At 39.2% G+C, this 14,985-nt stretch overlaps 1 protein-coding gene across 2 annotated transcripts in view; it reads right to left on the reverse strand.

Annotated features, from left to right (window-relative positions):
- The window catches only part of slc13a4 (solute carrier family 13 member 4), a 115,823-nt gene that overhangs the window by 27,695 nt on the left and 73,143 nt on the right, over nucleotides 1–14,985 (reverse strand). The window contains exons 4-6 of one of the 2 annotated variants that reach the window (XM_072552155.1): nucleotides 12,021–12,226; nucleotides 11,141–11,186; nucleotides 5,487–5,541 (exon numbers count right to left, since the gene is read on the reverse strand). In XM_072552155.1, the coding sequence (XP_072408256.1) occupies nucleotides 5,487–5,541; nucleotides 11,141–11,186; nucleotides 12,021–12,226 (307 nt within the window). Of the gene's footprint in view, nucleotides 1–5,486; nucleotides 5,542–11,140; nucleotides 11,190–12,020; nucleotides 12,227–14,985 lie in introns of both variants that reach the window. The other variant, XM_072552154.1, reaches the window with a different exon arrangement.

The raw sequence follows: 14,985 nt of genomic DNA on the forward strand, positions 1-14,985 counted from the left end.
CCTGACTCCTCGTGCCATCACACACCTCTTCCTCCCTCTTCTCACCTTCCTGCTCTTCCTTCCCATTCTATTCTCTGATCCCCTTTCTGTCCATTTGTTGTTTCGTTTGCACCCCTCTGCCCCCCCCCCCCACCCCCACCGTTGGTCTTGCTGTGTAAATGATACAAGATTTAGCGGAGATATAAATTGTAATTGTGACATTTTCAGCACAACCTTGAGACTTACACTTTTTAAGGAGTAGTGAGCATGAATGGATTGGTTGTCTCAATTTGTATATGGATGCAGTTTTCCAGAGTGAACAGTCACAATGTTGATGAAGGGCTTTTGCCCGAAACGTCGATTTTCCTCCTCCTAGAATGCTGCCTGACCTGCTGTACTTTTCTAGCACCACTCTAATCTTGACTCTAATCTCCAGTATCTGCAGTGCCCACCACTGCCCAGTCACAATGTTCTCCCACATGTCGCTTTTGGAAAGTCTATGGTGATAAGTAGTGACATATGAGACACTATGACTGTATGGCCAACCCTGCAATTTCACTGTCAGCAAATGTAGCTTTGGCCAGTAGCACTGTCCATTTAAAAACATATCCCAATCTTTCAATTAGACTTAAAGCTACAAAATGACACATTCTGAGCAAGCATTAAAACAAAGTATGGCAGTAAAACTATCATTAGATTATGGCTACCACATATGGAAACTGTATCACAATGTGCGCGCATCAGTTCCGCTTTTAAAACTCTCTCTATTCCACATTAAACCAGTTTCTTATTCTATTGCTGTGTCTTCTAACTGCATAGACTTGTTGTGGGGCTATGATCTTTTAATCTTATGTCCTATCATAAAAATATATACTGTAGTGAGCTAAATCAGGTACAGGATTGACCAATTTCAGTCTTATTCACTCAGCAATTTTAAATCTGCAGCTGACAAGCTTCCCTTCTTCCATGTCCTTCTTCACAGGTTCAGTTGGATCACAGCTTTTCAGTGAATGTTTACTCCATAAACATTATCAGTTGTTAGGGGCAAATGTTGAGCAAATATTGTATCAATCTAAGGCCTCGACCTTTTGGATCTATTGAAGTGTTTGAGTCTGAATAATTGGGAGTCCTAAGATTATACGGTTGATGGGGTCACTAGGTCATACAAATAGCGGATTAAAAAAAAATCAATTGCTTTCTGGCTTGTTTATTTGTGTCTGTTTTCACCAATTCCAAAAGCAAGAAATGTTATGTATAGAAGGTGCAAAGCTCCACTTCTAGCTTCTTCTGACAACCAATCCGCTGATGCTAAGAACCAGCCTGTGACCCTTCTCTGCACCATGTCCAAGATTGAAGACGTTTTCCTTTCTGACTATTGAGGGTGTGGGTTAACCACAATAGGCAGTTACAAAATGATGAGCTCAGCTTATTGACCTGAACTTTTACCTTACAGGCCCACTCATCGAGTAATTTACAGCAGATCAGGCTGAATTTAATACTGAGTGAGCTTTTCTGTGGCTCTTTAACTCTGAAATGGCTTTAACATCCTATTTCTATGTTTCTGAAGCAATCATGGTGCAGATTTTGATGACCTGTACATGACCCCATCATGTCATGGCAATGTCAATAGTTGATTTCTGTTTAAAAGATCCAGGATGGGGGTCAGTTTGGTTACATGCTGCATGGTTCCAGAGACTTCAGAATGGAAATACAACCTGGCAAGGCTGCCCACGAGTTTTCTGCCTCTTCCCTGGAGGCCCTGCTGTAGGGGGTGAGGATGCACAATGAAGATTTCTTTTCCTTTGACAGGAGGGACCAGCCTTTCAATGTGAACAGGTAAGGATGGAAGTGGTTCAGGAAGTAATCAGGAGTACAATTCCTCAAACATACAGACAGGGCCTCTAAAAGATCCAGATTTTCAGAGGAGGAGGAAAGATGAGTGGCATATTGCTTGTGTTAATCCACAAACTCTGACTTCATCAATGTTTTATTGCCCAGCTCTTCCCAGCTTGACACACCATATAGTTCCACTCATTCCTCTCTCCCTAAGAACATCTGCATTTCCTTATTTGAACAGCCAGAGTTGTCACAAATTCCCATCCTATTGCCAGATCATACACAACCCTTAATATCTTTCCAGCTTGTCAATACTTTAGAACAATGAGTCTTCCTTATGTTCGCTGACACTGCTGAGATTCATCAAGCTTGGGCACGTGGTCACCAGCTATTAAAGTCAGGATGCTGGTTTAAAATTGGCATCATTGGCTGTTAACCTCTAAATTAGAAACCTGGCATCACCACCAGGATTTCTCACATTTTTCCATACGGCTCAGTTAATTCAGAAGTGAGCAGGATGACATTGGCTTTCTCAAAGGGTGGTATTTTGGGTGCCTGCACCAAAAACTGAAACCTGCCCCCCTCCTCCTTATCAGTTAAAATGGCCCAGAATTCTGTTCACTTTATTTACTGCTCTGCAGAGTCAGGCAAAGTGTTCAACATGCTCATTAAATTGAACTTCTTTTAGCCAATTCCATAGGATTTACTGAATATGTTGCACATATTTATCTCCCAATGTATAATATATAGTAATACTATTTGCAGTCACATAGTTCCTTAGCTGCTTTATCATATTCAATGCTTCTCCATCTAGTTTAGCATTGTCTGCAAATCTGACCTTATATATATCAAACTTCACTGTGAGTAAGTGCCATTTTCATTTTCACATCACCCTAGTTCATTACCACTCCTGTAACTAGTTGTGATGTTTCCTCGGTCTCCAACAATTTCTTGCATGTCACTATGTTTCACCTAGTATGATCACTACCTTATGTTTGTTATTACCTAATCATTACTACAGTGTTTCTTTTTTATTATTTTGTGTGACATTATTGAGTTCCTCGGTAATATAGTGGTTAGTATCCCTGCCTATCATGCGGGAGACCAGGGTTCAATTCCCTGCTGGGAACAACTGTTGCATTTAGCAGCACGGTGGCTCAGTGGTTAGCACTGCTGCCTCACAGCACCAGGGTTCCAGTTTTGATTCCAGCTTTGGCCAACTACCTGTGTGGAGTTTGCACATTCTCCTCATGTCTGCGTGGGCTTCCACCGGCTGCTTCAGTTTCCTCCCACAGTCCAAAGATGTGCAGGTCAGATGAATTGGCCATGCTAAATTGCCCATAGTGTTAGGTGCATTAGTCAGAAGGAAATGGGTCTGGGTGGGTTGCTCTTCAGAGGGTCGGTGTGGACTTGTTGGGCAGAAGGGCCTGTTTCCACACAGTAGGGAATCTAATCTAATTTGTTGAGCATCTTGAGTTCTCCTTTAACTGAGTGGCTTCCTGAGGCATTTCAGAGGGCAGCTAAATATTAATCCTATTGCTGTGAGTCTGGAATCAAATGTAAACAGGACCAGTTAAGGAATACTGATCATTTTCACTGGAGGATGTTAGTGAACTAGATGGGTTTTTACAACATTTGACAAAAAGTTTCATGGCATCAATACTGAAACTAACTTTGAAATCCAGATTTATTAATCAAATTTAAATCTCATCATTCACTAATGGTGGGATTTGAACCTTGACTCCACTGTTTTAATCTATGAATTCCTAGTCTAGGAACAAAATGACTGTACCACCATCTCGTTGTGGGAACATGCGCATGCCGATTAGATGCATTTTCTACATTATAACAATGACCACACTTGAAAAAGTGAAATGCTTTAAGACATATAGTAGTCATGAAAAGCACTTTATAAAACACAAGTCATTCTTTTCTCTATAACAGTCTTTGAGAAGGAACTTCCATGGAGGCTTTCTGTTAGTCCACATATATCACACCATAAGAGTTTTCAGTGCTTCCATGTGCTGCCTGAAGAAGCCCACAGGCTTGGCCAATAGGAAAGACACCACTCCTCTTTTGACCAAGTCTCAAGCTACAAGAGCTGTTTGGGCTCCAGCGATATTATCAGAACCTGACTTGCATATTAAAAGTGGACCAGGCCAATTTTGGCCAGCTGCTTAGCTAAGGGTTACAGTTCAAAAATAATGCATGGATACATTAATAAATCAATGCGATTTCTCTCAGTTCATGTCATGGGAATAAGGTGGTGAAAATCCTTGGTATATGAATTATATTTGTTGCCAAGAAGAGTTTTGTGATGTAAACTGTAGATGTATATGCACATGTTTGATATTATTTAGGTTGGATTTCTGGTTTTGAGTTAGTAACCTGTGAATGTCTGAAGCCAATAATTAACTTGTAAATACTTATAAAACCATGGTGATTTATTTTAAAACGGTTTTTAAGGCCTGGCTTTACAAATTTTGTAAACCACTTACGGGCATTTTTAAAACATAAATTTAAAAAGACTTAAATCTACTGAGGTGTTTGGTATGGAGACTGTGGTGAGAGTATTGTACAGTGATACTCTTTTAGGAGTGTGTTTTGGCTACTACACAAAAACTACTTTGTTTCTTTTCAGTTTATGAAGGAGTGTTTTGGTTTTAATAGGATCATACATTTACTATGTGTTCAAAAGTCTTTAAATTTGCATTATAAGTTGCTGATTTAGTATATTCTATTTTATCTTACTTTCTTTTGTTAATAAACTTCTGTTTTATTGTCCAAGCAAAACCTGCAGCATTGGATACTTATGTTTCAGTGGTAGCCATGATGTGGAAGTGCTGGTATTGGAGTGGAGCGGACAAAATTAAAAATTACACAACACCAGGTTTATTTGGAAGTACAAGGTTTCAGAGCACTACTCCTTGATTAGGTAGCTACTGATATTTCAAAATAAGTCTGTTGGACTATAACCTTGTATTGTGTGGTTTTTAACTACGTTTAAGTGATAGGTCACTTCATTAAAACCAAAATAAATCAAAATATGATCTATCGTGCCAGGTTGATCTGACTTATCTGGTAGCAACATCAGGTCAGGCAGCATCCGAGGAGCAGGAAAATCGACATTTCAGGCCGGAGTCCTTCATCAGGAATGGTGTTGAAGGGCTCCTGATTCCTGATGAAGGGGTCTGGCCCGAAACATCAATTTTCCTGCTCCTCAGACGCTGCCTGACCTGCTGTGCTTTTCCAGCAACACACTCTCAACTCTGATCTCCAGCATCTGCAGACCTTACTGTCTCCTGGTAGCAACATCAGTTCAGATCATGACAGTATATACAAGAAAACTTTTATCAAGATTTCATGTGTGTGTATAACTATCTAGTTGCCATATATTTGATTCACATTATCCTTTAAAATAGGACAAGGTACAAAATGTCAAGCCCCTGCTGGCCACATAAATGTTTAAGTGGGAGCCATAGCACTGGGAGCACACAATGGAAATTATCTGCTAATCCAGTTCCACTATCACATGTAATGAAGCAGCCATAAAACATCATTATCAGACTTCTGCAAAAAAACAGCAGGGCCATAAAACAGGAAGAAACAGAATCCAGTCAGCAACCAAACAAGATCAGTGATAATGCTATAAATTTGATGATGTTACAAACCTGCCCCTGTGGTTCAGTCAGCATTTTCTGGTCAAGTTGGTTCTTCTTTGCTGCACTAGGAAATTAAAATAAAGCTTAAGTAATTCCAGCAAAGCATTTCTGTTTTCTTCAGATTCATGTGGTCTGAAGGACACTCAATATTCAGCTCAAAAGAACATCAAATCATGATTCATAACTTCTGATGAATGAGACATTAGAGATTTCATTCAGCCCTTTGTTGCTGATCATAACTGCAAATAAAGAATTACTTTGAGTTACAGGTGATTTAGTCAATAATTCTTCCAAGACATTGCACATTTTCCAACTGAGCATGACTGAACAGAAGAAATTATTTTGCCTGTTTCAGAACTGATTTGCTTGAGAAAATTGGATTAGTCAGACAGAATATATGCTTAGGGCACTTGTTTAGATTGGACAGGGTGTGTAGCACACAGAGCTGATACATATTAATTTCAAGGATAACATGAATGTATGAACAGGAGGAGGACATGTAGACACGATTCAACTCCCAGCTGAGGGATGCTGATGTGAATCATATTTCTTGTGACTGTGTCAACTCTACATCTCTTGCTTTCAGATCTTCATTTCAAACTAATACTAGTCAAGGTAAACAGTTTTTTGGTACCAACACTGAACTATGATCTTTGTTCCATGTCTGCGTAGATATGAGTGCCCCAGAATTATTTGGGATTTGGTGGTGAGTTCAACTAAGTTTCACAATTCATGAGATTAGCATTTACAGATTTAATGAAAGGATTTAAACTGAATGCTTTCCTCCTTTTTAGCATTCCAAAAAATCCTCATAAACACTGCAACTTCAAGATTTATACCAGGTTCATTTGAATGTTGTGTGAGCATAGTATTCTAAGATGACTTTAGTAAGCCTGCACCAAGGATGACATCACATTTGCAGCAGGGAGACATTTCAAAACTGTACAAAAAGCTCGAATTGATCACCATTCACAATGCCAATTCATTATCTGTGATCCCAAACCACATTCCTACTTTCTGGTTGACCAAATTGTTGGGAGATTGACTGGAAGATTCAAATTGCCTTTATTATCAAATACTAATCTATTTTCTTTGATTCCATTCAATGCAACCAGTATCCTCGTTTCTAAAACAAAAATGTCTTATGTTTGCTCAAGAATAGTTGTTACAGACAGCATTCTCAGCCTTTATAAATTTAAATTTTTCAGTGAGGTCAATCACAAATAACAAAACTAAATGATCATACAATTTGCTTTAGGATACTGGTTGAGAGATAATTATTGTCTTGGGCACTGGAAGAACTTAACTGCTTATCTTCAAGTAGTGCTATCTTCACCCAAGACATGTGATCTCAATTAAAGATATGGCCTGAAAGATATTACAGTACAGCATTCCCTGTAACTTGCTCTGGAGTCTCAACTTTAGAGTAGGCTTGTACTTATATAAGTAGGGCTTGTATCTATGTCATGCTGACTAAGAAGTGCAAGTTCTACCACTGAATCAAGATTAACATCCATATATTCATTTTTACAGGTGAAAAACCAAGTGAATATCTGATGATTGTTCAGTGCAACATTCTCAATTAGAGAATAGCTCTTTAAATATTTATCCCATTTCATCAATGCTGATATTTGAGATATGGATATATTATTTAATTGCACCATTGTCCATTGTTTAGAGATTGTAAACACCCTTTCTTCTTACCAATAATATCTAATATGTGATAACATACTCTAGGAAACAGTGCCATATTGACAATGAGTGTGGTATAACTCCAGTCGAGGGCTCACTCTCTCTCAATAAACAATTGAATCCTAAGAAATATAAAGTGTAGATTTGCTTGAATGTAATGTGCACACACACAGAATGTATCACCACAGTAATCATATTATTATTTATATCTACCTGTGTAACAGCAAGAATCTATCTACACCTGTTGGGAAATTTGAGCTTCATTACATATCTTTTCAAGAGCCATTCTCATTCCGATATACCCTGTCTTTGGAATCAGTCCACTGAAGGTTCCAGGCCCTCTCCAGGATTTGAACGCACAATCAATGATTACATTCAAGTGTTGTTCTGCTGCAGAATTTCTTCTCAATGAAATGTTAAATTAATATTCCATCTACACATTCACAATGGATGTGAAATATTACATAACATTATTCAAAGAATAACAGTAATTTTTCCCAGTCTCCTAACATTTGGAAACATAGAAAATAGAAGCAGGGTTATGCCATTCAGCCCTTTTGAGGCTGCTCCACCATTCAATAGGATCATGGCTGATCATTCAACTCAGTACCCTTTCTTGCTTTTCCCCCATACCCTCTGCTCTCTTCAGACCTAGGAACTATTTTTAACTCCTTATTAAAAACATTCAATATTTTGGCATTAATCACTTTCAGTGGCAGAGAATTCCACAGGCTCACCACACTTTAGGGGTTAAAATTTCCCCTCATTTCAGTCCTAAATAGCCTATCTCACATTCTTAGACAACATCCCTTGGTTTTGGACTCCCTCCATAGCCAAACATCCTTCCTCAGATAAGGAGATCAAAACTGCACACAATATTCTAAGTTTTGTCTCACCAAGGCCCTGTACAACTTCAGAAAGACAGCTCTGCTCCTGTACTTGAATCCTGTTGCTATGAAGTCCAATATACTTCTTCGCCACCAGCATGCATTTCTTTCCTACCCTCAAAAAAAAAAGAGATTATGAACTGCCTCATGGCATTTTCTATTTAGAAAGCCTTGTAAAATTGTTTGTCTACATGATTGTACATCATATGCAAAATATATTGATTATAAGCATTTTGGATAGTTCTATATGTATGTATCTGCATCTCACCTCATTTATATGCAGTTTCCTGTTCTCCCACATGTCAGAGACAATTCCTGACATGAAAGTCAGAATGGGTCACTGGTAGCTCCAAATTACCAATTGTTCCTCTAGGCCTCCAGAATAAGCAGCGGTCTTCAACAGCTCAAATTATGCTTGCATCACACTATCACAGCTCCCAACACTCCCCACATCTGTGAAGGTTGGCATCGGACATGCACTAGCCTCACCACATCTCCCTGATACATTTCTGGCTCACATAGAACACAGCTCTCTACTTCGATACTAAACTTTGGATTGCACCAGTACCTTTCATTGTAATCATGCTGGCAGGCCACTTTGTGTGCAGTAAAAGACATCGAACTCACGGATTGGACCAGACCAGAGGGTTGTTACTTGCACTCTTGATGCTCCCTTGTTTTACGGCCACTTGGATATTCACTGCCTTGCCATTGCTTGTCTTTTCATGCTTTGCTATCTCATTCACAACTTAGAAGCTCAAATTCCTTCTGTCTTGCCTTGCCCTTCAGTACAGACATAAGGTTAGGCAGTTGTCATGTTTGCCACGGTGATGAAGCAAGGACATTTTGCTGTACGATACCATGCTACATCAATGTCACGCCAATGGTATCTGTCACCAGTTTACATAGCAAACTCACTGAATATGCTTCAAACAAATGACATTCTCAAAATACCTAAATACCTTAGTCACATCAGTGGGGATTGTATTCAGTCAAAGGGTAATGGAACAAGTGTACTCTGCACTGAGTATTAGCCAATGAAGCAATTCTAAGAAAGAAAAACATATTCCATGTAATATGTTTATTTCTTACGTGTACATTTGGTATAGCCCATGTATGTGCCTGTGTTCTATTATATCATTCCTTATCCTTATATACTCCACTTTATCTCTATATTCCCATTTGGATACAAAATTGGCTTGAAGGTAGAAGACAGAGGGTGGTGGTGGAGGGTTGCTCTGGAGGCCTGTGAACACTGGTATGCCATAAGGATCAGTATTGGGTCCCCTGCTTTTTGTCATTTATATAAATGATTTGGATATGAAATTAGGAGGTATTGTTAGTAAGTTTGCAAATGACACTAAAATTGGAGGTTTAGTGGACAGCAAAGAAGGTTACCTCAGAGTAGATCGAGATCTTGATCAGATGGGCCAATGGACCGAGGAATGACAAATGGAGTTTAATTTAGATAAATGTGAGGTGCTGCATTTTGGAAAGGCAAATCAGAGCAGGACTTTTACACATAAAGGTAAAGTCGTGGGAACTTGCAGTACAGGTTCATAGTTCCTTGAAAGTGGAGTCTTGGGTAGATAGGATAGTGAAAAAGGCATTTGGTGTGTTTTCCTTTACTGGTCAGTGCATTGAGTTTGGAGTTGGGAGTCATATTGCAGCTGTACAGGACATTGGTTAGGCCACTATTGGAATACTGCGTGCAATTCTGGTGTCCCTGCTGTAGGAAGGATATTGTGAAACCTGTAAGGGTTCAGAAAAGATTTACAAGGATGTTGCAAAGGTTGGAGGGTTTAAATTAAAGGGAGAGGCTGAATAGACTGAGGCTGTATTCCCTGGAGCGTCAGAGGCTGAGGGGTGACCTTATCGAGGTTTATAAAATCATGATAGGATAAATAGACAAGGTCTTTTCCCTGAGGTGGGGGAGTCCAGAACTAGAGGGCATAGGTTTAAGTTGAGAGGGGAAAGATTTAAAGTGATCTAAGGGGCAACTTTTTCATGCAGAGGTTGATTATGGAAGAAAATTTGACAAGATCTTATTCCCTGACACAATTGCGTGTGCACAATTTTGTCAAATTTTCTTCCACAACCACCCTCTGCATGAAAATGTTGACCCTGAGATCCACCAGAGGAAATGGTGGAGCATGGTACAGTTACAACATTTAAAAGGCATCTGGATGGTATATGAATAGGAAGGGTTCAGAGGAATATGGGCCAAACACTGGCAAATGGGACAAGATTTATTTAGGATATCTGGTTGGCATAGACGAGTTAGACCGATGGGTCTGTTTCTGTGCTGTATATCTCTATGACACCAAACCAAAATTTATCCCTCCCACCATTTCCATCTCATGAATATCACTTATAATTCCAGATACACCAGTGTGTTTTTCCACAATCCATAAACTCTAGTGTGTCTTTGCTAAATGACCAGTGACACCTGCTACCATGAAGACACCTGAAGGTTTTCCATTATTGACAAAAGTGAGATTCTTTTTCTTTTGGAGAATCTTTTTCTTTCGGAGGATCTAAATGAGCATGCAAATAAAGAGTATTACCCTGCTTAACTCAGAAGACTGTTCCTTTGTGATAAGATTTATCACTGGTTTACTGTTGTGATGTCTAACAGAATGTTGAGATGTCTTACAGAATGCAGAGATGTGGCTCGTCGGAGGACTTTTCAAAGCAATTCTTTATTGATATTATACTATGTACATTCTATCTACAAACCAAGTCTATGTTGTTGCTTCTGTCTTCAGGATCAGTTGATATGAGCAGAACATCCTCAAGAGTTAACCTTTTATTTTGTACTGGGAAGTGAGTGGCACCACTTATTATTGGATTTAAATTGAATACTCACAAATTCTAGAATTAATTTTATTTTCTCCAAGAATGACTGCATTAGTATTGCCAATTATTGATATTTAATAACTTACTTTGAATTAATAATCAAATAAATTGAATAAATAAATGGAAAAGATCAAGGGAAGCTGTTTCAAGCCAGCTCACTTCCTTAGCCCCATTCCTGGAGTCTGTTCTATATTTTTTGGATTGCATGCAAATAACGAAACTTACTTTTCTTTAAGATAGATTAGTTCCAGCTGCTTTTTCTCATTCTCATCTTCTGGAAGCAATAAGAGACAGTTAATGAAACATTCACACAATAAAGCAATTTTCTCACCTGCACACAAACAACATGGGTGCTGGGGAACACAAAAGCACTACCGCAGTTAGGCGGTAGTGTCGGGGATAATATTTTAAAAATGAAACAAAAAAGAGGAATGCCAGAAAAATAAAAGCAATTTTCTTTGACAAAAATGATTCAACAGCTTTGAGTTAAAGGTACTGTGCATGAGAGCACATGGAAACAGATCAAATTTGACTCCTGATCCATATTTATATAATCTGAGATTACAGCTGAGCTGCTGCCAATTACATCAATGCACCTGAAAGGAAAGGAAGCAAGTCAGCTGATATCCCCTCCTGATCACAATCCACTCACCCCTGGTAACAAACGTCTAAGTTGATAGATGTTATCTTGATTCGGTCAAAGTCAAAAAACTCGGAGATACTCAATTACATGATCAGTGATCAATGATTCATGTAGAATGATTGCATGGGAAGTTCTCTTTCAGCTCTATCCCAAATGCTTTCAAGAAAGGAAGGAGGAAAATGGGGTTGAACTTAACTTGCCCGAATTGACCTCAATGTGATAGTTATGGCCCCATTAATAGTAACAATTAGCTTGTAATTAGGGCAGCCTGTTAGATGGTTAAAGTATTTGTGTGTTTCCAATGGTTATGTGCCATGTAAATAATTTAATGCTGTCCACCAAAAAATAAGGAGAAAAGATAGAAGGAAACAGGATTTGGTTGGGGGACAGAACATACATTGAATATATGTTATCAATGTGAGTTATGATCAACAAAGCTCGTAGTAGATAATTAATACACACCATATTTATGGGAGCCAGAACTAGTGTAGGCATCTTCTATGCTGTCAGTGTCCGTGATTACAGTTAATTCCGCATCAGATTCCAGGCTGGTATTGATGAGCTGCTGCAGCACAGCTTCTGCAATTGGCATCACCATAGCAGTGGTAGAGGTGTTACTGAGCCACATGGACAAGAACACAGTACAGCACATGAAACCAAGCACCAACCTGTGAATAAAAGAGGAAGTAAATACCTTATAAGTAAACGTAGAACTCACCAAATAAGAGGGGAAAGAAACTAGTGATTTAAAGTTGATGTTATGACTTTGCTAAAGAAATTGTCTTTTAACAAACCGCCTCAAACTGGCATCGAAGCATGAAGTCACAGTGGCCAATAGACTAATGGCGCCACACCTATTGTGGACTTGTGATTAAGGAGATCACACTTAGTCAGCTTGGAGGGATTAGAACTCTGTCCCAGATTGGAAGAACACAGTCATTAGTATGCTTGAGGTGGACAGATCTTATAAACCAGCCTTGACAGAAACCAGGAATTCAGAAATGTCACAATTACGCCACTTTGATCCAAGAGAGAGCTAACAGACGAGGAGCCATGCTGTTTTCAATTTCAAAGGAGTACTTAGCTCCCTGTGTAATTAAATAATTCCAGGAATGATTAACTTTTCCCTTAGACATTTTGAAAGGCTTATAATGCATAAGCATGTTTTTTGGACATATATTTTCATTCTAACTCTGTATTTTCAAGTCATCAGACTTATAATTAAACATTGATGTATCAGTGTTTTTGATTTTGTCCTGTCTCTATGTCAATATTGCTTTGCCTTGAACTGAAGCAGTGAATTACACGTTGAGAGGTTATGGATATCTACACACTGTCCCTGAGACTGTTTGATTCCATCTCTAAGTAAGGCTTTCCCACCACTCCAGATGTACTGTAACATTCCTTTCTTTACAGCTGTATGTTGCAGGTAATCAAACACAGCTCACTAGTATAATGTCTGAGAACTCTCTCTCTCCACATGCTTATTATAGTCTACTATCTTCTCTCTTATTGTATCAGAGCCATGTCACCATTTACATCTTCACGATTTGCATGACTGTCATTATACTGCAAACGCACAGCAAGTCAGGCAGCATCCAAGGAGCAGGAGAATCAAGGAATCCTGAAGAAGGGCTTATGCCAGAAACGTCGATTCTCCTGCTCCTTGGATGCTGCCTGACCTGCTGTGCTTTTCCAGCAACACATTTTCAGCTCTGATCTCCAGCATCTGCAGTCCTCACTTTCTCCTATTATACTGCAAACCCCCACATCCTACTCCCACCCTGAATTTCTCTCTACTTGGTCGACCTTAGTCCAGTCATTTATTTTTACTTGCTTACGCAGTAACCATTATCATTAGCATCATCATTATTACCATCTTCACTATTATCATCAACAACAAATCCCAACCCTCCCAAGTCACAACACCTCAAAGTCTGAATCTCAAAGGATACTCTAATCTGAATTATTTCAGTTCAACAGTCAGAGTGTTACAAGGGGACATAAATTTAAGGTGAAGGGTGGAAGGTATAGGGGGGATGTCAGGGGTAGGTTCTTTACCCAGAGAGTGGTGGGGGTATGGAATGCGCTGCCTGTGGGAGTGGCAGAGTCAGAATCATTGGCGACCTTTAAGCGGCAATTGAATAGGTACATGGATGGGTGCTTAAGCTAGGACAAATGTTCCGCACAACATCGTGGGCCGAAGGGCCTGTTCTGTGCTGTATTGTTCTATGTTCTATGTTCTATGTAACATGTTAGTGATGGTGCTGTACCCTGTCTGAAATGGTGGTGTGACACCATGCACATTGGATGTAGTACAGGGATGGCTGCCTACATTCTATGATGATCATATTTGTTCTTACTTCTCAGCTCAACTATGATAAAAACTTTCCTGGTCCTCTTAAATATCCCTTCAGGAATTCTGACAATATACGTTTTGGTTAATCTATTTTTCTGACTATGGCTTCTGATTTCCTGTCCCCAATTAAGACCTTCTGCTCTAGCTTTAAGGTTGACAGATTTTGCTCCATGTCACGAGTTGTACCATCCCTGTTGCTTTTTGCTGTACCATTTCTCCTCTTGTTTGACTTTATCATGGTCTTGAGAGACTATATTTGGCCTGTATTCTAAAACTGGCCTATTCATTTTAACCTCCTTCCTCTTAACGGTTCTATCGGAAATATCCATTATTCAATGGTGTTGCTTTGTAACTGATTAAGCCAACTCAGAGTCTGCATTTGTATGCGTTAGTGACCTCGTGGTCTTGACCACACCCTCTGCCTCTCAGTTTAATTAAGGGTAGGGTAAATAACCTGTCACATAAGTAATGCCTGCCTCAAAACTGAACTTTCTGAAATCCATGCTCCAAATTGAGGTCCATTGTACAGGGAACTCTTCAGGAAAACTGCATATCACAATAATGCTTTTTTACTGATCCAATCAGTGGGAGTGCTGTGGTAAATGAAGCCTTGTTACTTCAATCAGTCTTGAATAACAGTTGATTAGGACTAAAATTGCTTTCTCTTAAAATCAGATATTCCATTGTTAACCTTTCCTGTGGTCTTTCCAGAAATCTTGATGAAATTATTGACTCTGTGGGTTTTGGTTGCGTATGGCATTACAACATGTAATCCTGTACATTGTTCAAAATTCTAGTGCCATCCCTGAGTGTATCAATTATTACCTGTACCCTGTCTGGAAGATAGACTTTGGAATATGGCATACTCACATCTCATCAGCAAAAGGCTAAGCTTTTATTTACAAACAGCGACCTCTGAGATTTTTATGAATCCCAGTAATATTACCAAAGGCTTACGTTCCATCTCAACATGAAATTTCAGTTTTGTGAAGTAGTTTGCAAATCTTTCACATCGTCATGTAGCTGCTAAGACTCCCTTCTCTATGGTTACATACTTTGTTCAGTCTC

This window comes from Chiloscyllium punctatum, chromosome 32, assembly GCF_047496795.1.
Source record: "Chiloscyllium punctatum isolate Juve2018m chromosome 32, sChiPun1.3, whole genome shotgun sequence".
Taxonomy (NCBI): Eukaryota; Metazoa; Chordata; class Chondrichthyes; order Orectolobiformes; family Hemiscylliidae; genus Chiloscyllium; species Chiloscyllium punctatum.